Here is a 26,789-nt window from a genome sequence, read left to right as displayed (position 1 = left end):
GCTAGACTGGGTCTGTTGGAAGGTGCAGGAACTAAATTAAAAGAAAAATACACTTGACCTCATTTTCACCAACCTAACTGTCACAGATCCAACTGTCCATGGCATTATTGGTAGCAGGGACAGTCACAAAGTCCATGTCGAGACAATGTTTTATCTTCACTATGAAGACATCCTGTACCATATTGTGTGACATTCCCACCATGCTGAATGGAATGGGTTCAGCAGCCAAACATTTGGCATCCATGAGACCGTCAGCAATTATATTCAAACATTGTCCAAAACCGTGGGGCAGCATGGTGGCTCAGTGGTTAGCACTGCTGCCTCACAGTACCAGGGTCCCAGGCTCGATTCCAGCCTCGGGTGACTGTCTGCACATTCTCACCATGGCTGCGTGGGTTTTTTCCGGGTGCTCTGGTTTCCTCCCACAGTTCAAAGTTGTGCAGATCAGGTGAATTGACCGTGCTAAATTGCCCACATTGTTAGGTGCATTAGTCACAGTGAAATGGGTCTGAGTGGGTTCCTCTTTGGAGGGTCAGTGTGGACTGGTTGGGACAGTGGCCTGTTTCTATACTGTAGGTAATCTAATCTAAACCTTATGGCGCAGTTTACCTTCACTCTGGCATTACTTTCAAGTCAGGTATGAAACATGGTTCATAGAAGAACAGAGAACAACAAATCAAACAAAGCGTCAGGCATAACTTTGCCTTGATACACATCTCCACCAATATTAGAGCAGTGTAATTGAGTGAACCATTCATACCATTGTATTATATTCTTACTTTTAGAATTAATTTTAAAGGTGTGCCTTGTTAGATTTTCAAAAAATCCAATGCACTGGAATGAAATATCTTTGTTTTATATAGTTAAAAATCACACAACACCAGGTTATAGTCCAACAGGTTTACTTGGAAGTACACGAGCTTTCGGAGCGACGCTCCTTCATCAGGTCATTGTGGAGGGCTCAATTGTAACACAGAATTTATAGCAAAAATTTACAGTATGATGTAACTGAAATTATATATTGAAAAATCGATTTTTAACTTTGAACACCCAATCCAACACCGGCATCTCCAAATCATTGTTTTATATAAGTATACTTTTTAAATATGCATGTAATACAACTGTATTTTTTCCCAGCAAGGCCACGAATTACTTCGGAACCACAGGATGTGGATGTAACCTTAGGAAATACTGTCTACTTTACCTGTAGAGCTGAGGGGAATCCCAAGCCTAAAATTGTCTGGCTACATAATAAGTGAGTATGGTGGAAAATGTTGTGGGTTCTAATTTTAATGCTGAGATCTGTCAGTAAATGGTCTTCTTTAAATAGTCTTTATTCGTTAGCACAGATGGCCCTTAATGATTATTTATAAATAATAGAAGTTTGATGAGAAGCACTTATAATGCAGTGTGAGCAAATTGTTAATGTTGAATTGAAATTCTGTTGAAATACAATCTTACACTGCAATGCAAAGTATTCAAGCAGCATGCAAATTAACTTAATTAAAATAGCCAGAGTGTTTTCATCAAAGCATTGTAAGGGTGAAGTAAAAGATTACTACTTTCTAATTTTTACTTCGGCTTTTTTCAGTGCATTATGACAAAGGGCAAAAGAAAAGTTACAGAAATAAAAATGCCATTTTTTCCAACTGAAGCTCACCAGTTTTAAACTGAAAGCTTGATTTGCATTGAATACCATTCTCACAAATGTTTAGCCTTAAAATTAGAGCAAAAAGTTAACATTCCATGGACTATGAAGTTATTTTGAAACTAGACAAATTGTTAACTGCTCTTTCTTTCTCCCAATATTGTCAGCAACTACCTATTATATCAGGAATCAAGAAGTGCAAAAGCAGAGGCTGTTGCTTGCCCTTGTTTTACTTCAGGGCTTTAGATAACTGAAAAGAATGCCTAATGAGGCCTGAGTTTTCCCTTTTGTATTCAGGTGGTAATATTTAACCTTTTTGGTAACTAACATATTGCTTTCCTGTGCTAATTATGGAATTGGCATGAACATCGTCAAATAATGTATCAAACAATAATATAAATAATCCCGTAGAATTATCCAAAGACTCGTGATGTTGATAATCAGATGCAATTAGAGGTTGGAAAGACCCCCATTCTCTGAATTCTATTTAAGTGATCTTTTTTTCCCAGTTGTAAGTATTATTTTCTTACGTATTGGTAATGTGCCAGTATACCAGAATTTCAAAATTGAGTGGAGAAACCTGAATAAAATTAGCCTGTTCACTTTCAAAATTAAGATGATGTAGATTTTTTTCAGAAAATTAAATTGTAATCCTCAGATATAAGATTCAGACTCAATATAATTCCATAATAAAACAGAAAAAAAGGCTACATCTGCTAAAGTCTCCTTTGCAATCTTTAGTTTGATCTAATGTTCCGGTGAGATAACAATGTTGTCAGCTTAAAATAATATTATGCACAGTGTTCCAAAATATTGGTACCTTAGTTTATAGAATCTCACTTCACTACTCCAGCAAAATAATAGCCAGATGTAGAGCTCTCTTGAATCTACATTCACTCATTCCTGTATCTGTACTTTTGCAACAGTGTTATGTTTGCACATTGGTGTACACAACTGTTTGCCATAATAAACTGAAGTAATTCCCTACTGTTTTCTAACAGAAAGTTTTCTGACAGAAAAAAACATAATCTTCAAAATTTAAGATAGTTTTCACTTTAAATGTTCAGCATTTTATTCTTATCATGAAAGAAATTTGGAATGCTTCGAAACTATGATTTCCTGACATTTTCAACATTTTTCTTTGGTGACATAATTTAAAAATGGTCCATAGCATTGCTTTCTCTCTACAAATACCTAGTTAGGATGTGAATGGGATAGCCGTTCACAAATGGAATATAAGAATGGGAATAATCTACTCAATCCCTTGAGCTTGCTGCACCTTTCAATTAGCTTGTGATTGATCTGCTCCTCGGAGCCATTTTCCCATTGTCTCCTAACACCCTTATCATTGCCAACTATCTATATTGTTTCTTCACTTGAAGTTATCTTCACTGATTTCTTTAAGGAGTTTTGATCATTTCCAATACCTTTGGTAGAGTGCAATATGTTTTTAATCTTTCAGTTCAACCAAGTGATGGCCTAACAAACATCTGCCAATGTCAATATGAAATAATCCATGGTTGAGTAGGTAATTGTTCAGAGATGACTTTATGTCCCTCTCTGAGTTAACTTCTTGAGTAAGAAGTTTAGAATCTCAAATCACAGCTACAAGATCTAAGCACGTAATCTAGGTTGCCACCCAAGTGCTTTTCTATGAGAGCTCTGGCTGTTGAAATTCACAACTGATCTGCTCAGCGTAGGAAGGTCAGAAGTGAGTCAGGAGCCCATTTAGTACCTGACCATGAGTCTTTATCTCAGCTACTACATTGGAATCTCAATACTGGCTTTCCCACATAAAATAATGGCAAATCTATCAAAAGAATATTTCTAATATAAGGAACCCCATCAGGTATCAGAATGGAGGAGTTATACATTGATTGCAGATAGTTCAGCAACCACAGGAATGAAATATGGACCCAGGAACACCTTCCAGACCTCTAGTCCCTACCTGGATATCAAAGAATAACAAAGAGTAATCCAGCATAGGTTCAGGCCCTTTGGTCTTCCAAGCCTGCGCTGATACATTTTGCCTTTCCATATTAAAACTGTCTTCACTTCCATGATCCATATTCCTCTATTCCCTTCCTATTCCTGTATTCATCCAGGTATTTCTTGAATTCTGCTGTTGTGTCTGCTTCCACTTCCTCCACTGGCAGCACTTTCCAGGCACTCACCACCCTTTGTGTGAAAACCTTGCGTCACACATCTCTTTTAAGTATTCCACCGCACTGCACCTTGAATCTCTGTCCCTAGTAATTGACCCCTCCACCCTGGGCAAAAGCCTCATTCTTTCCACTCTGTTCATGCCATTCACAATCTTGTAAACTTCTGAGCAGGTCGCCTCTCAACCTCCTGTATTTCAGTGAAAAGAAACCCAGTCGATCCAACCTTTCTTCACAGCTAAAATCCCCCATTCCAGGCAGTATTCTGGTAAATCCTTTCTGTACCCTATCCAAATATCCCCATCCTTCTGGTCCTATGGTGACCAGAACTGTATGCAATACTCCAAGTGTGGCCGAGCTAAAGTTCTACAAAGCTGCAGCACAGCTTGCCTATCCTTACACTCAATGCCCCTTCCAGTGAAGGCAAGCATGCCATAGACTTCTTTTATAACTTTTTCTATCTGTTCTGCCACCTTCAATGACTTATGGACCTGCAGACCCAGATCCCCCTGCATATCAATACTCCCAGGGGTTCTGCCATTCACTATATAATTTCCATCTGGACTTGACTTTCCAAAACGTATCACCCCACATTTGTCCAAATTAAACTCCAACTGCTATTTTTCTGCCAATGCCTCCAACTGATCTATAATCTGCTGTACCCTCTGATGATCCTCCTCACTATTCGCAATACCACCAATCTTTGTATTGTCTGCAAACTTATTAATTAAACCAACTACATTTTCCTCCAAATCATTTGTGTAGACCACAAGCAACAAAGGTCCCAGCACTGATCCCTGTGAAACACCACTCGTCACAACTGTCCATTCCAAAAACCATCCTTCCACCGCTACCCTCTGTCTCCTATGACTAAGCAGTTCTGTATCCATCCTGCCAACTCACCCTTGATACCATGTGACTTTACCTTTTATACCAGCCTGCCATTAAGGAACTTGTCCAAAGCTTTACTGAAGTCCTGGAGACAACATCAATTGCTTTTCCTTCATCAATCATCATCAAAACCTTCTAGAAAAACTCAATCAAGGTAGTGAGGCACAACCTTCCCTGCACAAAACCATGCTGTCTATCACGAATAAGTCCATTCTCTTCCAAATGTGTATAGAACCAATCCCTATTTTCTTTTCCAGTAATTTCCCTACCACCCACGTGAGAGCCACAGGCTTGTAATTTCCAGCATTATCTGTGTTACCCTTCTTAAACAATGTGACAATGTTGCCTACTCTGCAGTCTTCTGGGACCTCACCTGTGTCCAAAGAGGATATGAAGCTGCCTGTAAATGTTCCAACAATTTATTCACGTACTTCCCTTAATATTCTGTGATAGATACTATCAGGACCCGGGGACTTAACTATCTTAATACTTTTTAAGACACACAACACCTCTTCCTTTTTAATAGCAACTTAGCTGAAAGAGTCGACATTCCCTTCCCTGAGATCATTCTCCACCAATTCCTTCTCTTTGGTCAATACCAACATAACGTGCTAAGTGGTTTGAGGGACTGCAATGTGCTTGGGGTTGACAAGGACAGGAAGAAGAGGTCAGTCTTTCAGACCAAGCAGGATTTGGTAGAAGTGGCCAAAGAAGTTAATGACAGGACTCTTGGCGTTCAAACTTGGATATAGAGCCCAGGCACTAGGAGGACAGGAAAAGAAAGTGACATAAAATTCCAACTTACTTGGCATCCTTCTTCACTTCTCTGACAGTGTCGCTCATTTCACTGTCTTCAAGCACCTCCTCAAGTCATTCCACTGTCTTCAAGCGCATCCTCAATTTATTCCACTGTCTTCAAGCTCATCCTCAACTCTTTCCACTGTCTTCCTACATATCCTCAACTCATTCCAGTGGCTTCAAGTACATCTTCACCTCACCATCTGACAGATTTATCTTATGAGACTCTTATTTTATACTCTGTTTTGAAGTTCACTTCTCTGACACATTTGTTTCTGCATTAAATGTTCAAAGGTGTTTATTTTTATTACTGTAACACAGGTTTTTGTATGAGGGAAGAGCTTTTGATTTCTCTCTGAACTTCTTCCAATGCTTATATAGTCATAGAGTCTCAGTGATCCAAATTAAATACAGTATTCAAATTGTTATTTGAATGTTTATAATTTTGGTTAAGACTTATCTTTTATTTTGTGTTGCTATATAATTCAATTTGTAATTGGCTGTGTACATGTCTGCTTTATATTGGTTGGAAGTTTTGATTAAAATAAGGCACCTAAGGATTGTTTTTCATCTTTTCACTGGATGTATCAAAACCACTGCTGGAATACAAAGAGTGCATTTTTGTCGCCGCTTGCTTTACATTTCACATGTCTGTATTCAATTTCAGCCAATATTTTACTGTTAAATTACATACCTTTTTAGATTAGATTACTTCCACTATGGAAACAGGCCCTTCGGCCCAACAAGTCCACACCGCCCCGCCGAAGCGCAACCCACCCATACCCCTACGTTTACCCCTTACCTACACTACGGGCAATTTAGGATGGCCATTTCACCTGGCCTGCACATCTTTGGACTGTGGGAGGAAACCGGAGCACCCGGAGGAAACCCACGCAGACACGGGGAGAACATGCAAACTCCACACAGTCAGTCGCCTGAGGCGGGAATTGAACCCGGGTCTTTGGCGCTGTGAGGCAGCAGTGCTAACCACTGTGCCACCATGCTGCCCACTATAACTCATTTTGTAATTTCTAATCTTTCTTTTCATCTCCACTGCGCTATTTTCTTTGCCCTATCATCTGCATTTTTTTTACCGTCTTCAATCGAGTTTCAGAATCCAAATCATTGCTATTCCTGGGCACGATAATTAATACTTCAGTTTTCCCCATCTTACCATGCTATTGTAATGAGTACCATTTTTGACCTTCAGATAACCATGGATTTCCACATCTTTGAGCCTAACTATTATATTTTAATGTGGAATGTAGTAAAATGTCTTTGAATGTACAGCACATTATAGAGTTGGATATAGTCTACTTAGGTTGTCAATTCCTCAGAAATTAAAGAGGTTATTTAAGCATCTGTTGCTGTTTTGCCTTGTTTGTTTCATGAATGTAAATTATTTGCAAAGTTACTCTCAATGATCAATATGTTATTTTACAATGAGTTCAAGTACAACTATTTGGTTTTTTTTGTGTCGTTTTTATATTTATTTGAACAGAGATAACACATTAGCTTGATTACATTTACTGGCTTGTCCCCAGTGCACAGTGACTCCTGCATCAGTCATCAACCCCGTCAAAATCCTACTAAATCACCGTTTAGTTTTCTCTAGTCTTGTGGAAATGGTTCACATCTCTCCTCATTAGTATTCATTGTTCTGGTGATTCAGACTAACTGATCTTGATGACTTTGATTTCTACGAAGGTGCACTTAAAACTGCATATATTACTGCATCCTGTTCATTCCTTTTTGCTTTATATTCTGTACTGCTATTTATAGAGCACAAAACACTATTACCTTATTTTATTACTTTATTCAACTGCCGTGACCAAGAAGTAATACATGGAAGAATGCCATGTTTCTGGTAGCATGCATTTGTAAGTATACTGACTACTTCTAGTCTTCCATTTTAGAAGTCAAGGTCTCAGTTCCAAATATGCAATTGAAAACCATTTTCCAAAACATAATGCTTGGTTCTATGACAGTTTTAGATGCTTCCACCCAACTCATCCATTCTGACTAGATATCCAAAATTAATCTAGTCCCATTTGCCAGCATTTGGCCTACATCCCCCTAAACCATTCCTATTTATTTACCCATCCAGATGTTTTTAAAACTTTGCAACTGTAACAGCCTCCAGCACTTCCTCTGGCAGCTCATTCCGTACACAAACCACTCTAAGTGTGAAGAAATTGCCTCTTGGATCCCTTTCAAATTTTTTCCCCTCTCACTTTAAACCTGTACCCTCTAGTTTTGGACTCCCCCACCCCAGGGAAAAGATCTTGTGTATTTACCCTATCCATGCCCCTCATGATTTTATAAATCTCTATAAGGTCACCCCTCATCCTCCAACGCTCCAGAGAAAATAGACCCAGCTTACTCAGCCTCTCCCAATAGTTTGAACCCTCCAACCCTGGCAACATTCTTTGTAAATCGTTTCTGAAACCTATCAAGTTTCACAACATCTTTCCTACAGCAAGGAAACTAGAATTGCATGCAGTATTCCAAAAGTGATCTAATCAATGTCCGCAATATACCTAGCAACTCCTATACTCAATGCTGTGACCAATAAAGGAAAGCTTACCAAATGCCTTCTTCACTATCCTGTCTACCTGGGACTCCACTTTCAAGGAGCTATGAACTTGCACTCCAAGGTCTCTTTGTTCAGCAACATTCCCCAGGACCTTATCATTATGTTTACAAGTCTTGCCTTGGTTTGCCTTTCCAAAATGGAGCATCTCATATTTATCTAAATTAATTATGGATGGTACGATGTCTCAGTGGTTAGCTGCTGCCTCACAGTGCCAAGTACCCAGGTTCACTACCAGCCTTGGTTGACTGTGTGGACTTTGCATGTTCTCCCTGTGTTTGTGTGGGTTTCCTCTGGATGCTCCGGTTTCCTTCCACAATCCAAAGATGTGCAGGTTAGATGAAGTGACCATGCTAAATTACCCATACTGTTCAGGGTTATGTAGGTTAGGTGCATTAGTCAAATGTGGAGTAGTAGGGTAGAGGAATGGGGCTGGGTGGAGTTACTCTTCAGAGGGCCAGTGTGGCCAAGTGGCCTGTTTCCACGCTGTAGGGATTCTATGATTCTAAACTGCACCTGCCACTCCTTGGTCCATTGGCCCATCTGATTAAGATCGGGTTGTATCCTGAAGTAACGTTCTTCATTGTCCACTACATCTCCAATTTTGCTGTCATCTGCAAACTTACTAATCACACCTCCTATGTTCACATCCAACTCATTTATTTAAATAACAAAAAGCAGTGGGACCAGCACCGATCCTTGTGGCACACTGCTGGTCCCAGGCCTCCAGTCTGAAAAGCAACCCTCCACCAAGACCCTCTGTCTTCTACCTTCAAGCTAGTTCTATATCCAAATGGCTAGTTCTCCCTATATTCCATGAGATCTGACCTTGCTACCCGGTCCATCATGAGGAACCTTATCTAACACCTTACTGAAGTCCATATAGATCATGTCCACCACTCTGGCCCCATCAATCCTTTTCATTATTTTTTCAAAAAACTCAATCAAGCTAGTGAGACATGATTTCCCGTGCACAAAACCATGTTGACTATCCCTAATCAGTCCTTGCCTTTCCAAATACATGTAAATGCTAGCCCTCAGATTCGCTCCAACAATTTACCCACCACTGATCTCAGGCTCACTGGTCTGTAATTTCCTGGCTTTTCCTTACCACCTTTCTTATGTAGTGGCACTATATTAGCCAACCTCCAGTCTTCTGACATCTCACCTGTGGCTACTAATGATACCAATATCTCAGCAAATGGCCCAGCAATAACTTCCCTAGTTTCCCACGGAGTTCTAATGTTCACCTGATCAGGGCCCAGGGATTCATCCACCTTTATGCATTTTAAAACATTCTGCACTTCCTCCTTTGTAATGTGAACATTTTTTAAGAAGATGTTATTTATTTTCCCATGTTCTTTATCTTCTATATCCTTCACCACAGTCAACACTGATATGAAATACTTGTTTAATATCTCCCCCATCTCCTGCAGTTCCACACAAAGGCGGCCTTGCTCATATTCAATAGGCCCTATTTCCTGCCTTATTACCCTTTTGCCCTTAATGCATTTATAGAGTCCCTTTGGATTCTCCTTAACTCTTTGCCAAAACTATCTCATGTCCCTTTTTTGCCCTCCTGATTTCCTTCTTATGTAAACTCCTGCTGCCTTTATTTTCTTCTAAGGATTCACTTGATCTCTGCTGTCTATACCTGACATAACTCCTTTTTCTTGACCAAAGCCAAAATTTCTCTGGTCATACAACACTCCCTATTCCTGCCAACCTTGCCCTTTACCCTAACAGGAACATACTGTCTCTGGACTCTCATTATCTCATTTTTGAACGCTTCCCATTTTCCAACCATCCCTTTACCTGAGAACATCCATCCCCACTGACCAAACATCTTTTAAAAATTCTTGCCTAATACCTTCATCATTGGCCTTCCTCCAAATTAGAACTTTAAGTTTTGGATCCAGGCTGTCCTTTTCCATCACTATTTTAAAACTAATAGAATTATGGTCACTAGATCCAAAGTTCTCCCCCACTGACAACTCAGTTACCTGCCTTGCCTTATTTCCCAAGAGTCAGTCAAATTTTGCATCTTCTCTAGTAAGTATATCCACACACTGAATCAGAAATAAGGTGCTAATTTCTGAGTTCCATCCAAATAACTTCCCTGGACATTTTCCCATGAACATCCTTCCTAAATACAGATACAATGTTATTCCTAATCAAAAACGTCACTCCCCTTTCTCTCTTGCTCCCTTTCTACCTTTCCTATAGCATCTATACCTTTGGAACATTAGGCTGCCAGTCCCATTCATCCCTTAACCACTTCTCTGTAATCACTATGATATCCCAGTTCCATGTCGCCAACTATGCCCAGAGTTCATCTGCCTTACCTCTTAGACCTCTTGCATTGAAATAAATGCAGTTTAATTTATTAGTCCAAACTCATTCTCTGCTTTGTTCCTGCCTGCCCTGACTGTTTGACTTGCTCCTTTTCTAGTTACTGCTGTAATGAGCTGTTTGTTTTGCATATTATTTATTACTGATAGCTTTTGAGGTCAAAATGTTGACATTGCTGCTGGTAATATTAGCAATCAGCTCCTGATGTGTTTGTATTATATGCATTTGTTTCTTAGTTTAACTGAGTTTTAAATTGGTTAAGATCTTCAAACAACAGTGGATACAATGTGAAGCATCTGCGAGGCTGAATGGATCATGTATAGCATATAAAGATGGGGTCACTATGCAGGCTAAGACTCCACAGTCAATGAAGGAATAGACGATCAGCCGTCAGAGTAAGAGGATTAGGTAGGTAGTGCAGGAGTGCCCTATGGTCATTCCCCTGCAGAACAGGCATATTGTTTTGAATACTTTTTTTTTTGGTGAGCATCAATTCTGATGAACAGTCACTGGACTCGAAATGGTAACTCTGCATTCTTCCCACAGATGCTGCTAGACCTGCAAAGTTTCTTTGGAATTTCTGGTTTTGTTACATCGTGCTTTGCTGGATACGAATGTAGGAGTAATTGGGTGAAGGCTGTAGTAATAGGCGATTTGACGACAACTGAGACTCCAGGATGGTAAATAGCTTCCTGGGTGCTAGGGTCAAGGATATCTCCATGTAGCAATTGGACGTTCTGGAGGGTGAACAGCCAGTGGTCATGGTACACATCGGTATGAACAACATAGGTTATAAAAGGGATAAGACACTAAAATTAGAATGCATGGAGTTAGGAAGCAAGTTTAAAAAGTCAAACCTCAAAGGTAGTGATCGCAGATTGAAAATGTGAGTTAAAGGTGATGTTTGGACTGTGGATAATGGCTTGTGCTAAAAGGGAAAACTGAACAAACAACCTTTTGTTTATTCGTGAGGCCAGGCCAGGAAGTTCATTGAAAGTTGGTTAATGATCAAGGTTCTGCAGATGTTTTGGAGAAGAGCATAATGTTTAAACAGATAGCAGCAGTTATCTATTAACATAGTCAATACCTGGGGATTGGTTCCAGCTAGTCTGGAAAAGATCTAATGCTGGATCAGTGGTTAACACTGCTGCCTCACAGCGCCAGAGACCTGGATTTGATTCCCACCTTGGGCGACTGTCTGTGTGGAGTTTGCACATTCTCCCCATGTCATCGTGGGTTTCCTCCGGGTGCTCCGGTTTCCTCCCATGTGCAGGTCAGGTGAATTTGTCATGCTAAATTGCCCATAGTGTTAGGTGAATTTGTCAGGGGTAAATATAGGATAGGCGAATAGGTCTGGGTGGGTTACTCTTTGGAGGGTCAGTATGGACCTGTTGGACCAAATGGCCTGTTTCCATACTGTAGGTAGTCTAATCTAAAGCTTAAGAATATGGCAAATATTGAATGATAACTGGGATCTTGTGGCAGAACTGGTTTGTCTGTCAGGGAATGGTCAGAGTTTGAGTTGTGTTTTGGTTGGTGTCTTCTGTGAGGAAAAAAAAAATCTGGCTGTTGATGCTAACGGATGAAGGTTTGAAAGCTCCCTGCCTAACCTCCCTGAGCAGCTCTTGGAAACTTAGAGAAGACAAAACCATGTTCTAAACGTTACTGACTTAATATAAGTGAACTGAAAAGCTCACTCTGATCGACACCTTCAAAATAAAACTAAGATGCCATCATCTATACCCGTGGAACAATATACTGTGAAAACCACTCATGTAATCTGGCTAATTTTGCTATTCTATTTATCCCTGTGTTTGTTTGTTTGTCTGTCTGTCTTTGTGTGAATAGGGCTAAAAACACAGGTTTTGGATTTAAGGCATAGACAAATTAGATTTTTCTGCGCTTGGATTTTGTTCTTTTTAAGGTAGTGTTTAAAAATCTTTGTAAGATACAAACTAGTTAGTATCTGGAGTTGATTATTTGCAGGGTCTGGGATTGGTTTTTCAAAAGTCTGGTTAGGAACCATTGAGGTCAATTTTGAGTACTTTTGAAGGTTTTATGTTTACTGTGTTGCAAATGCAGAGATAGAAAAGCTGATGTCTTCTCTATGCTGTTACATTGGGCAGGACCAGAACTAATGTCCTATAAGGAGTATTTGCTAGTGTGGTTTAAACTTCAGTGGAAGAGGTTTGGTAACCTATACAGAAAGACAAAAGAAGAAGGAAACAAGGGCAAAAACAAAAACAGATTGGGAAATAAGAGAAGTGATAGAGAATTCAAAGGCAAGAATCAAACAGGGCCACGATGCAAAATAATACAAACAGAACTGGAATGTCAAAAAGAACAGCCTTGTGTCTTAAGGAGTGGAGCATTCATAATGAAGTGCATGAATTAATTATGCAAATAGATATAAGTGGACATGATACAGCTGGGATTGTGAAGCTGTGACTTCAGGTGAAGTAAATAATCAATTTTCAGGAAGGTCAGGCAAAAAAGAAAGAGAGACTGGGTAGCATTGAAGGTTAAAGAGGAAATTAATGGAATAATAATAACCCTGGTGAAGTGAAATCTGTATGGATAGAGCTTAGAAACTCCAAGGGGCAGAAAATTATAGTGGAGGTTGTATATAAACTCCAAACTGTGGTGGTAGTGTTAGGGATGGCATTAAACAGGAAATTAGAAATGCATGCAAGAAGGTCAGCTGTAATTAGATTCGCTAAATCAAATCAGTAACAATACTGTAGAGGAGGAATTCCTGGAATATGTAAAAGATGGGTATCTGGATCAAACTATAGAGGAACCAACTATTAAACAACCCATCCTAGACTAGGCACTGTGTAACGAGAAATGAATAATTTGCAATCTTGCTGGGCTTCTTGAAGAAGAGTAGTTGCAATGTGATAGGGTTTTTCATTAAGATGAAAAATAACATAATCAATTCTGAGACTAAGGTCCGGAATCTAAATAAAGGAAACTATGATGTCATGCAAGCTGGGAAAATATTAGTTAAAGGATTGACAGTGGATAGCAAACATTTAAAGAATGTATGGATGAACTGTGACAATTGTTCATTTCCATCTGGTATGAAAATAAATCAAGAAAGGTGGCCTGACCATGACCAGCAAGGGAGATTAGTGATTGTATTTGATCCAAGGAAAGGGCATATTCATTGGTCAATAAGAAACAGCAGACATGAAAATTGGGAGCAGTTTTAATTTTGGCAAAGGAGGGTAAAGGGATTTGTCACGTGGGGGGAAATAGAGAAAAGAAGTAACTTATGAGGAGCATGCAAACTGATTGTAAAAGCTTCTTTGATATGTGAAGAGAAAGAGATTAGTATAGGTCCTTTGTAGTCAGAAGCAGGGGAAAAAATGTTGCAGACCAAGAGATGGCAGATCAATTAAATACAAACTTTAATTCTATCTTAACAAAGGCCGCAAACATTTTGGGTCCTATGAGATGGGGACAGTGAAGGATATCAGTATTAATAGGAAATAGTGTTGGCTAAATTGGTAGGAGGTAAAGGCTGATAAATTTCAGAACCCAATAATCTACATTTCAGTATACTTTAAGAAGTGGCTGTAGAATTAGTGAATGCATTCTTGATCATTTTCCAAGATTCTACACTTTCTGGAGCAGTTTATACAGTTTGGAGGGTAGTGAATGTAACTCCGCTGTTTAAAAATGGGGGTAGAGAAAACAAGGGGATTATAGGCTGGTAAGTCTGGCATCAGTTGTAGGGTTGTAGAATCCATTATGAAATTAATAATAGCTGAGCACTTGAAAAACTATGACAGGATTGTACGGAGACAGCTGGATTGAGGAAATGGAAATTACATTTGACAAATCTGCAATAATTCTTTTGAGAAAGTAACTCATTGAATTGATAAGGTGGAGCCAGTAGAATTGGTTTGCATGAAGGCTTTTGATAAGGTTCCACAAAACAGATGGGCATTTAAAATTAAAACACATGTGATTGGGGCTTAGTTACTGACATAGGTGGAGAACTGGTTGGCAAACTGGAAACAAAGAGTAAGAATAAATGGGTCTTCTTCTGAGTGGCAGGCAGTGACATGTGGGATATCACAGATGTCAATGCTTGGATCCTGGTTATTCACAATATATATTTATGATTTAGATGAGAGAACTAAATATAATATCTTCAAGTTTGCAGATGACTCAAAGCTTGGTTGGAAGGTGAACTGGTGAAGAGGATCTAGGGATAGTTCAGTGTGACTTGGACAACTTGAATGAGTGGGCAAATGCATGGCAGACACAGTATAATGTGGATAAATGTGAGGTCATTCAATCGATAGCAAAAACTGGGAGGTAGATTATTATCTGAATGACAATAGATTGGGGAAGTGGTAGGTGCAGTGAGACCTCAGTGTCTTCGTACATCAGTCACTGAAAGCAGGCGCACTGGTGCAGCAGGCAGTGAAGAAGGCAAATGGTTTATTGGTTTTCATAGTAGAGGATTCGAGTATTGTTTTGCTGCAATTGTGCAGGGCCTTGGTGAAACCAACCTAGAGCGTTGTGTGTAGTTTTCGTCTCCTTCTAAGTATGGAGAGAGTGCAATGAAAGTTTAGAACAAAGAAAAGTACAGCACAGGAACACGCCCTTCAATCCACCAAACTGCGCCGACACATGGTGCCTTTCCAAACTAAGAACCAATTGCCTCTATGTGGTCCATATCCCTCTATTTCCTGCCTGTTCATATATTTATCAAGATGCCTCTTAAACATTAATATTGCAATAATGTCCACCCACCACCTCTGGCAGCACATTCCAGGTACTTACTACCCTCTGTGTAAAAAAACTTGCCTCTTATATCTGCTTTAAACTTGCCCCCTTTTTACCTTAAAAATGAATCCTACAAATTGACATTTCTAGCCTGGCTAAAATGTTCTGACTATCCATTTTATCCATGACTCTCATAATTTTGTAAACCTCTATCAGGTCACCCGTCCTCCTCTGATGATCAACTGAAAAGGGACCAATCTTTCCTCATAGTTAATACCCTCAAGACAAGGCAATTTATTGATAAACCATTTGTGTACCTTCTCCAAGACCTCCACATCTTTCAGATAGTTTAGAAATCAGAAAACGTACACAATATTTCAAATGTAGCCTAACTACTTCCTTACCCTCATCAGTCATCTTTGTCACTTCCTCAAAAAAACTCAATGATGTTTGTGAGACATGATCTTCCCCATCCAAAACCTTGCAGCCTATTTGCTAATAAGTCCACATTTCCCTTATAGTCCTATTCTAAGAAATTCAAAGTTTGGGAGAAGATGTGTAGCTCGGGTGCTCGTTGTTGTGGTTCTGTTCGCCGAGCTGGGAATTTGTCTTGCAAACGTTTCGTCCCCTGTCTAGGTGACATCCTCAGTGCTTGGGAGCCTCCTGTGAAGCGCTTCTGTGCTGTTTTCTCCAGCATTTATAGTGGCCTATCTCTGCCGCTTCCGGTTGTCAGTTCCAGCTGTCTGCTGTAGTGGCCGGTATATTGGGTCCAGGTCGATGTGTTTGTTGATAGAGTCTGTGGATGAGTGCCATGCCTGTAGGAATTCCCTGGCTGTTCTATGTTTAGCTTGCCCTATAATGGTAGTGTTATCCCTGTCGAATTCATGTTGCTTGTCATCTGTGTGTGTGGCTACCAAGGATAGCTGGTCGTGTCGTTTCGTGGCTAGTTGGTGTTCATGGATACGGCTCGTTAGTTGTCTTCCTGTTTGTCCTAAGAAGTGTTTTGTGCAGTCCTTGCATGGGATTCTGTACACTACATTGGTTTTGCTCATATTGGGTATCGGGTCCTTCGTTCTGGTGAGTTGTTGTCTGAGAGTGGCTGTTGGTTTGTGTGCTGTTATGAGTCCTAGTGGTTGTAGTAGTCTGGCTGTCAGTTCAGAAATGTTCTTGATGTATAGTAATGTGGCTAGTCCTTTGGGTTGCGGCATGTCCTCGTTCCGTTGTCTTTCCCTTAGGCATCTGTTGATGAAATAGTGAGGGTATCCGTTTTTGGCGAATACCTTGTATAGGTGTTCCTCTTCCTCTTTTTGCAGTTCTGGTGTGCTGCAGTGTGTTGTGGCTCTTTTGGATAGTGTCTTGATGCAACTTTGTTTGTGTGTGTTGGGGTGGTTGCTTTCATAGTTTAGGACTTGGTCTGTGTGTGTGGCTTTTCTGTAAGCCTTTGTGGTGAATTCTCCGTCCGGTGTTCTCTGTACCATCACGTCTAGGAATGGGAGTTGGTTGTCCTTTTCTTCCTCTCTAGTGAATCGGATTCCTGTGAGTGTGGAGTTGATGATCCGGTGTGTGTTCTCTATTTCTGTGTTTTTAATGATTACAAAGGTGTCATCCACGTATCTGACCCAGAGTTTGGGTTGAATTTGCGGTAAGACTGTTTGTTCTAACGTTTGCATTACTGCTTCTGCTATGAGTCCAGAGTTCGGTGAGCCCACGGGCGACACCTTTGTCATAATTAAAAACACAGAAATAGAGAACACACACCAGATCATCAACACCACACTCACAGGAATCTGATTCACTAGAGAGGAAGAAAAGGACAACCAACTCCCATTCCTAGACGTGATGGTACAGAGAACACCGCACGGAGAATTCACCACAAAGGTTTACAGGAAAGCCACACACACAGACCAAGTCCTAAACTATGAAAGCAACCACCCCAACACAAACAAACGAAGTTGCATCAAGACACTATTCAATAGGGCCACAACATACTGCAGCACACCAGAACTGCAAAAAGAGGAAGAGGAACACCTATACAAGGTATTCGCCAAAATCGGATACCCTCGCAATTTCATCAACCGATGCCTAAGGGAAAGATAATGGAAGGAGGACATGCCGCAACCCAAAGGACTAGCCACACTACCATACATCAGGAGCATTTCCGAACTGATAGTGAGACTACTGCGACCACTAGGACTCATAACAGCACACAAACCAACAGCCACTCTCAGACAACAACTCACCAGAACGAAGGACCCGATACCCAATATGAGCAAAACCAATGTAGTGTACAGAATCCCATGCAAGGACTGCACAAAACATTACATAGGACAAACAGGAAGACAACTAACGATCCGTATCCATGAACACCAACTAGCCACGAAACGACACGACCAGCTATCCTTAGCAGCCACACACACGGATGACAAGCAACATGAATTCGACTGGGACAACACTACCATTATAGGGCAAGCCAAACATAGAACAGCCAGGGAATTCCTACAGGCATGGCACTCATCCACAGACTCTATCAACAAACACATCGACCTGGACCCAATATACCGGCCACTACAGCGGACAGCTGGAACTGACAACCGGAAGCGGCAGAGACAGGCCACTATAAATGCCGGAGGAAACAGCACAGAAGCGCTTCACAGGAGGCTCCCAAGCACTGAGGATGTCACCTAGACAGGGGATGAAACGTTTGCAAGACAAATTCCCAGCTCGGCGAACAGAACTATTCTAAGAAACTTTTCCAATCATTCCCCTACCACTGACATAAGGCTTACCGGCCTGTAAAATCCCAGATTATTCCTGCTGGATGTCTTAAACAAAGGAACAATGTTGGCTCTTCTCCAGTCCTCTGGGAACATTGCCTGTGATGAAAGAGGACGCATAGATTTGGTACAAGGCCCCCATAATTTTCTCACCTGCTTCCCTCAGCATTCTGCGAAAGATCCCTTTCCGACCTTGGGAGTTGACCAGCTTAATGCTTTTCAAAACTCCCAATATCAACTTTTTTTATATATTGACATGCCCTAAAATATTGACATGCCCCTCCTGAGATTCACCATCCACCCTCTCCTTTTTGAATACTGATGCAAAGTATTAGTTGAGGACCTCAATCACTTCCTCCGGCTCCATGCATAACTCCCTCCTTTGATCTTGCGAGGACCTACCTTTCCCTCGATATTGTCATACTTCTTATATAAATGTATATAAAACAGGATTTTCCTTACTCCTGTTTGCCAAAGGCATTTCGTGGCTCCTTTTATAGAGACATAGAGTCATAGAGATGTACAGCATGGAAACAGACCATTCGGTCCAACTCATCCATGCCGACCTGATATCCCAACCCAATCTAGTCCCATCTACCAGCACCCGGCCCATATCCCTCCAAACCCTTCCTATGCATATACCCATCCAAATGCCTCTTAAATGTTGCAATTGTATCAGCCTACATCACATCCTCTGGCAGCTCATTCCATACATGTACCACCCTCTGCATGAAAAAGTTGCCCCTTAGGTCTCTTTTATATCTTTCCCCTCTCACCCTAAACCTATGCCCTCTAGTTCTGGACTTGCCAACCCCAGGAAAAGACTTTGTCTATTTATCCTATCCATGCCCCTCATGAATTTGTAAACCTCTATAAGGTCACCCTTCAACCTCCGACATTCCAGGGAAAACAGCCCCAGCCAGTTCAGCCTCTCCCTATAGCTCAAATCCTCCAACCCTGGCAACATTCTTATAAATCTTTTCTGAACCCTTTCAAGCTTCACAACATCTTTCTGATAGGAAGGAGACCAGAATAGCCTGCAATATTCCAACAGTGGCCTAACCAATGTCCTGTTCAGCCACAACATGACCTCCCAACTCAACTCAATACCCTGACCAATAAATGATAGCATACTGAACACCTTCTTCACTATCCTATCTACCTGCGACTACGCTTTCAAGGAGCTATGAACCTGCACTACAAGATTTCTTTGTTCAGCAACACTCCCTAGGACCTTACCATTAAGTGTACAAGTCCTGCTAAGATTTGCTTTCCCTATAAATAGCATCTCGCATTTATCTGAATTAAACTCCATCTGCCACTTCTCTGTCCATTGCCTCATCTGGTCAAGATCCTGTTGTAACCCTCTTCGCTGTCTACTACACCTCCAATTTTGGTGTCATCTGCAAATTTACTAACTGTATCTCTTATGCTCGCATCCAAATCATTTATGTAAATGACAAAAGGTAGAGGACCCAGCACCGATCCTTGTGGCACTCCACTGGTCACAGGCCTCCAGTCTGAAAAAAACCCCTCTACCACCACCCTCTGTCTGCTACCTTTAAGCCAGTTCTATATTCAAATGGACAGTTCTCCCTGTTAGCCATCCTAATTCCTTTATTGAGTTCTCTCCTGCTATCTATATATTATTTGAGGTCTCTGTCAATCTTCAATTAGTCTTTAACAGATTGATTGCTGGGATGGCACAACTAAAGTATAAAGAGTGACTGGTTCAGTTAGGACTCTTTTCATTGACATTTAGAAGAATTAGTGGGGGGATATCCCACATAAACCCATAAAATTGGATCTTGACTAGGCAGGATAGAACACAGGAACGATATTCCTGATGACTGAGGAGTCCAGAACCAGGGGTCGCAGTCTAAGGAAATGGGAGAGGCCATTTGGAACTGAGATGAGGAGAAATTCTTGATCCAGGGAGAGGTGAGCATGTGGAATTCTCTGCCACAGAAAGCAGCTGAATCCAAAACATTGTTCTCAAGAAGGAGTTAGATATAGTTCTATATCTAGGCAAAAGAGATCAAAATGCAGGGGGAGAATGTGGGAACATCCATGATCACGTTGAATAGCAGAGCAGACTTAAAAGACCAAATGACCCACTCCTACTACTGTTTTCTATATTTCCATGAAACCATACACTTGAACATGTTACTCTTTTTTTGTTGAAATTTCTTTAATTACAGCAGATTGCATTTTCGAATCAAAATAATTCCATGTTTTTTTTAATGAGCAACATATGGATGGTTGGTTAATTAAATGCACAACATCATAATTGTTTCCTTAGAAAGTTACAACAGCTCATAAAATGTCAATAGGGTCAGAAAACCATCGTTAGACAAACTATAGGCAATGGGACCACACACATTGATCTATTTATTTGCTGTGCTCTTCAGCATGCTATTTAATCATGAAATGTCCAGAGGGTGTCTCTCCATTCATCATTCTATTACAGGTTTAATCTCATGAGGATCCTTCTTATATGCTGTTCATATATTTGATTTTCGAGAAATTGAACTGATCCAGTCATCTGTTTGTGGTCCCATCTGATTAACAGGCTAATTGAGTGTTTGTTGTACCAACCTCTCAACTAATAAATCATAGTTACATTTAGTCACTTTATTGTCAGTGCACTTAGGTTTAAAAAAGGACAAGATATTCTTCCAAATGTGTATTGTAATGACACAAAAATAGCTGGGAAGGAAAAGAGTCTGCAGAGGGATATAGACTGGTTAAGACAATGGGAAAAACTTGGCAGATGGAGTATGTGGGGAATTATGATAGAGTATTGTCAGATAGAGTAGAGGAGCGAAATACTATTTAACTGGGGAAAGACTGCCAAAAGCTGCAGCATAGAAGGATTTGGGAGTCCTCATTCATAAATCATAAGTATCTCGCGTGCAAGTTCAATGGGTAGTAGGAAAGGCAAATGGAAAATTGGCCTTTATTTCAAAGGAAATAGAATGTAAAATTAGAAAGTTCTTATTAAACAAATGTAAGGCACTATTCTGACTAAAGCTGGATTACAGTTAACAGTTTTGGTCCCCTTATCTAAGGAAAGATATACTAGCATTAATAGCAGTTCAGAGAAGGTTCATCAGGTTGATCCAAGTTATGCATTATGAAGGCAGGATGAGTAAATTAGGCCTTCCTTACCGGAGCTTAGGAGAATGAGAGGCAACCTTATTGAAATCTACAAGATTCTTAGAATTTGAAAGGATTGGTGCAGAAAGGGTGTTCCTGCTTGTGGTCGAGTCTAGGACTAGAAGGCATAATCTCAGAATAAGGGGTTACTCATTTAAGTTGTAGATGAGGAGAAATTGGTTCTCTGAGGATACCAGATCTGTTGAATTCTTTACTACAGAACACTGTCGAGGCTGTATCCTTAAGTATATTCAAGACTCAGATGGATTTTTAATCTGTACAGGAATCAAAGATTATGAAGAAAAAGACAGGAAAGTGGAGTTGGTTTTCAGATCAGCAATGAACTCACTGAATGGCAGACATACTTGATGAACAGAATGGCTTCTTTTGACTCCCATGTCTTGTGATCTTATGGTCTTAATTCAACAGCACATAGATACTTTGATTAATTTAGTTAGTGACAGCACTGTTTTAAAGGAGTTATGTACGTACTGACCTTTTTTACAGTGTGAAATATGATCGATAGGATTGATTGTAGCCCATGGGCTCCATGGTGGTTGAGGAAGCTTAGCATATTCGTTTTAGCATTCCTGTTTTCTTTAATCATATTAAAATGAAAGGACTATCAGGGCTGTGGGTAAAATTCACAATTGGCATTTATGCTATGACCTATAGATTTTTGCAGCAATGGCATAATGAGAAGCATGTCCTTTTAATCTGCTGTTGATACTATTATGCTCAGAGGTCTATGACAGTAATGCACTCAGTATTTGTCTCATTTCTCTGGGAAATTCCACAGATATTTTGACAAAATTACAGATCATTCTCGAGATCAACAATGCAATTGCAGGTCTGTCATCATTGAAATCCGTGCACAGAAAAAAATTGAAATTAAGTGCCAGAGCTGTTCCTTGTATGGCCATATAAAGGTTCTCTGGTCTGATTCAACAAAGTCACAAAATTTAATAACAACTGGCAAAGAAATAGGTCTATACATATAGAAAAGTAGACATTCAAGGGGATATTTCTAAATACCCAGTTATATTTATTCCAACAGGATTAAAAAAAATCAATTGGAAGACCCACAATCTGTAGTTAATAAAAATAGTTTGAAAATAGTATTAAACTTAAGAAAAAAAATGCTTACTAATAATGTGTGGACAATAAGATTTGACAAAATATAGCACAGCTATGACTGAAAAAAACAAGGTTAAATTAAAATATGCGAGAAAGTTAGCTAGAATTTTAGTGCAAAAGCTTATAATTTTAGTGCAAAAGCTTATAATTGTCTGAACACCATGGACTATGGCAGAAATGTTGCAGAGATAGTCCTAGAGACGTAGAAGAAAGGATTGCGAGGATGATTCAGGAGAAGAGTGAAAATAATAGGGTGGTTGTTATGGGGGACTTTAACTTTCCAGATATTGACTGGGTGTTTGTCCAATGTGTGCAGGAAGGTTTCCTGACACAATATGTCGACAGGCCAACAAGAGGTGAGGCCATACTGGATTTGGTTCTGGGTAACGAACCAGGCCAGGTGTTAGAATTGGAGGTAGGTGAGCACTTTGGGGACAGTGACCACAATTCAGTGATTTTTACTCTGGTGATGGAGAGGGATAAGTGTGCACTGCAGGGCAAGATTTATAGGTGGGGGCAGGGAAATTATGATGCGGTGAGGCACGACTTAGGATGCATGGCTTGGAAAAGTAGGCTTCAGGGGAAGGGCGCAATCGATATGTGGAGCTTGTTCAAGTAGCAACTATTGAGTGTCCTTGATAAGTATGTACCTGTCAGGCAGGGAGGAAAGGGTCGTGTGAGGGAGCCGTGGTTTTATAAGGAATTGGAATCCCTTGTTAAAGGGAAGAGGGCGGCCTATGTAAAGATGAGGCGTGAAGGTTCAATTGGGGCGATTGAGAGTTATAAGGTAGCCAGGAAGGATCTGAAGAGAGAGCTAAGAGCAGCAAGGAGGGGACATGAAAAGTCCTTAGTTGGTAGGATTAGGGAAAACCCAAAGGCTTTCTATAGGTATGTCAGGAATAAAAGAATGACCAGGGTAGGAATAGGTCCAGTCAAGTAATGGGAAGTTGCGTGTGGAGGCTGAAGAGATTGGGGAGGCACTGAATGAATACTTTTCATTAGTATTCACTCAGGAACAGGACATTGTTGTCGATGTGAATATTGAGTCACAATTAATTAGAATGGATGGCTTTGAGGTTTGTAGGGAAGAGGTGTTGGAAATTCTGGAAAGGGTGAAAATAGATAAGTCCCCTGGGCCTGAAAGCATTTATCGTAGGATTCTCTGGGAAGCAAGGGAGGAGATTGCAGAGCCATTGGCCTTGATTTTTATGTCCTCGTTGTCAACAGGAATAGTGCCAGAAGACTGGAGGATAGCAAACGTTCCCTTGTTCAAGAAGGGGAGTAGGGATGACCCTAGTAACTATAGGCCGGTGAGCCTCACTTCTGTTGTGGGCAAAGTCTTGGAGAGAATTGTAAGGGATAGGATTTATGAACATCTGGATAGGAATAATGTGATCAAGGATAGTCAGCATGGTTTTGTAAAAGGCAGGTTGTGCCTCACAAACCTTATTGAATTCTTTGAGAAGGTGACTAAGGAGGTGGATGAGGGTAAAGCAGTAGATGAGGTTTATATGGATTTTAGTAAGGCGTTTGATAAGGTTCCCTATGGTAGGCTGCTGCAAAAAATACAGAGGTATGGCATTGAGGGTGAGTTGGAGGTTTGGCTTAGGAATTGGCTGACTGGAAGAAGACAGAGGGTAGTAGTTGATGGTAAAGGTTCATCTTGGAGTGCAGTTACTAGCGGTGTTCCGCAAGGATCTGTTTTGGGACCATTGCTGTTTGTCGTTTTTATAAATGACCTGGAGGAGGGGCTAGAAGGTTGGGTGAGCACGTTTGTGGATGATACGAAAGTCGGTGGAGTTGTTGACAGTGAGGAAGGATATGGCAGGTTACAGCGGGATACAGATAAGCTGCAGAGTTGGGCAGAAAGGTGGCAAATGGAGTTCAATGTAGGTAAGTGTGAGGTGATTCACTTTGGTATGAGTAACAAGAAGATGGGGTACTGGGCTAATGGTCGGATATTTGGTAGTGTGGATGAGCAGAGGGATCTTGGTGTCCATGTACACAGATTTCTGAAAGTTGCCACCCAGGTAAATAGTGCTGTGAAGAAGGCATATGGCGTACTGGCTTTTATTGGTAGAGGAATTGAGTTCCGGAGTCCTGAGGTCATGTTGCAGTTCTATAAGACTCTGGTGCGGCTGCATCTGGAGTATTGTGTCCAGTTTTGGTCGCCATACAAAAGGAAGGATGTGGAGGCACTGGAACGGGTGCAGAGGAGGTTTACCAGGATGTTGCCTGGTATGGTAGGAAGATTGTATGAGGAAAGGCTGAGGCACTTGGGGCTGTTTTCATTGGAGAAAAGAAGGTTTATGGGTGACTTGATAGAGTTGTACAAGATGATTAGGGGTTTAGATAGAGTTGACCATGAGAACTTTTTTCCACATATGGAGTCAGCTATTACGAGGGGGCATAGCTTTAAATTAAGGGGTGGTAGGTATAGGACAGATGTTAGGGGTAGATTCTTTACTCAGCGAGTCGTGAGTTCATGGAATGCCCTGCTACTCTCCCTCTTTATGGGCATTTAAACGAGCATTGGATAGGCATATGGAGGATAGTGGGCTAGTGTAAGTTAGGTGGGCTTGGATCAGCGTAACATCGAGGGCCAAAGGGCCTGGACTGCGCTGTATTTTTCTATGTTCTATGTTCTAAATGAGTGAGATATCTGGTGGTATCTGTCTTGACATTGGGAACAACTTGTTGCATCTTTAACTAAGTTCCAGGTTAAGAGATGTGATCCTCACATGCACTGCACATCTCCTGCTTAATATGCAGTTTCCTATCCTACGACCTGCTGTGAGCAAGTTTGATGTCAAGAATTCTTGACATGGAAGTCAGAGCAGATACCTGACGACGTCAATTTGTCACAGGTTGTGAAGATCCTCTGTGTTAGTCAGGGTACAATCCACAGGCACAAGACAGATGGACCCTTGTCCATGAACATTGCCATCCACTCAGGATCCTTCTGGTAATTCTCCGATTCACTTGTAGGACTCTTAGGAGATACAGACCTGCATTACAGAATGCAAAAGTGGCCACCATTGAAAAGTAGCTGAAAGGGCACTTTGTGTGTGGAAAAAAGACACCTACCTCACAGATTGACAAGGCTGCACCTTAAGGATGCTAATTTGCTTACTCAACGCTCACGCAATCAGAGCCTACCTGCTTCCTCACAATATCTATACTTCCTTACCTTGCCACACTACACCATACCGTGAGCACATTTTGTGCTTCAGCCAGTTGGCCAAACCCTGAACACTATGAATACTGCTGTATTGATATGCTTTTTCCAACAGACACATTAATTGTCATGCTTATTTGCGAGGGGGTTTGGAGGGCATGTTGCAGTACAGCACACTGAGATATCAACAATCTTCTAAGTTAAGCGGGGCCACTGTCAATCAGAAGGTGCCCATTCCTTAAGCCATGGGCACAATCTTCACATGGTTGAGGGGCTTACATGGGCAAATTCATGAAGCATATGTTTGCAAATGCAGTCACATTTAAATTGCAATCATTTCACCATCTATTTGCAATGCATGCAGAATTAATGCTAGTCAAAACCAATTTGTACCATGCCATTATTCCTTGAAAATTGGAAGTAACTTGATGATGCAGATGTTAGCAGCAGTGATTTAAAAAATTAGTGAATGCTGGCTAAAGGCCAACCATAAATTGTAAAATTTCAAAGGGTGCTGTCAGAGATGGAGGTGATTACTTCATTATTTGTCACGTAACTATGAAAACAGGCACTACTGAATTCAGTGATCTTTCGTGATTGAAGTGGACCTGGTATCTGAAGAGGATTATAGTGCAGTAGGCAGTCCCTTTTGATGTAATGTGTTGAATACTCGGCTTGTGCAACATCTTCACCGACTTAGTGCAACTGAAACTGACTGAATGTTGGAAACACGACCCTCGCTTTTAGGATGCAGCATGTCTCACTGTGTGAAGGAGTGTGCTCAATCCTCATCCATAGGATATGCAACCATTGACCGTTCTCAATGCTAAGAGCCTGTTTTGTTCTTTATTTTCCCAAAATAGATCTTTGCCAGCAAGAATCAGGAACTCCACCACTGGTGGAATCTTGGTCTCTTGTGGCTGTCTTCCTAAGAAAGTGAAAGAGAGCGCGAAAAGACCAAGGGGCAATGACAATCAAAGGAGTAGCAGCAGACTGATAAAGAGCTCACATCACAGGGCCCCTCAGGATACAGGAGTCCACAGGAGCACCTGTCTTTCGAGTGCCAACAGCTCAATGGCTCAGTGGTTAGCACTGTCGCCTCACAGCACCAGGAACCTGGGTTCGATTCCACCTTCAGGTTGATGACTGTGTCGAGTTTTCGCTTTCTCCTGTGTCTGCGTGGGTTACCTCCCACAGTCCAAAGATGTGCAGGTTAGGTGGATTGGCCATGCTAAATTACCCATAGTGTGCAGGTAGATGGGTTAGTTATGGAAGATATAGGGAAGGGGGATAGATCTGGGTGGTATGCTGTTCAAAGGGTCGATGTGGACTTGCTGGGCTGACTGGCCTGCCT

At 40.9% G+C, this 26,789-nt stretch overlaps 1 protein-coding gene across 2 annotated transcripts in view; it reads left to right on the top strand.

The window, feature by feature from the left end:
• Positions 1 to 26,789, top strand: part of LOC140477143 (peroxidasin homolog) — a 583,119-nt gene that overhangs the window by 345,470 nt on the left and 210,860 nt on the right. For both annotated transcript variants that reach the window (XM_072570507.1, XM_072570508.1), the window contains exon 8: positions 1,138 to 1,255. In XM_072570507.1, the coding sequence (XP_072426608.1) occupies positions 1,138 to 1,255 (118 nt within the window). The remainder of the gene's footprint in view (positions 1 to 1,137; positions 1,256 to 26,789) is intronic.

This window comes from Chiloscyllium punctatum, chromosome 5 (genome assembly GCF_047496795.1).
Source record: "Chiloscyllium punctatum isolate Juve2018m chromosome 5, sChiPun1.3, whole genome shotgun sequence".
Taxonomy (NCBI): domain Eukaryota; kingdom Metazoa; phylum Chordata; class Chondrichthyes; order Orectolobiformes; family Hemiscylliidae; genus Chiloscyllium; species Chiloscyllium punctatum.
Note: the sequence above shows the minus strand (reverse complement) of the source record. Positions and strands in the feature narration are given on the sequence as shown.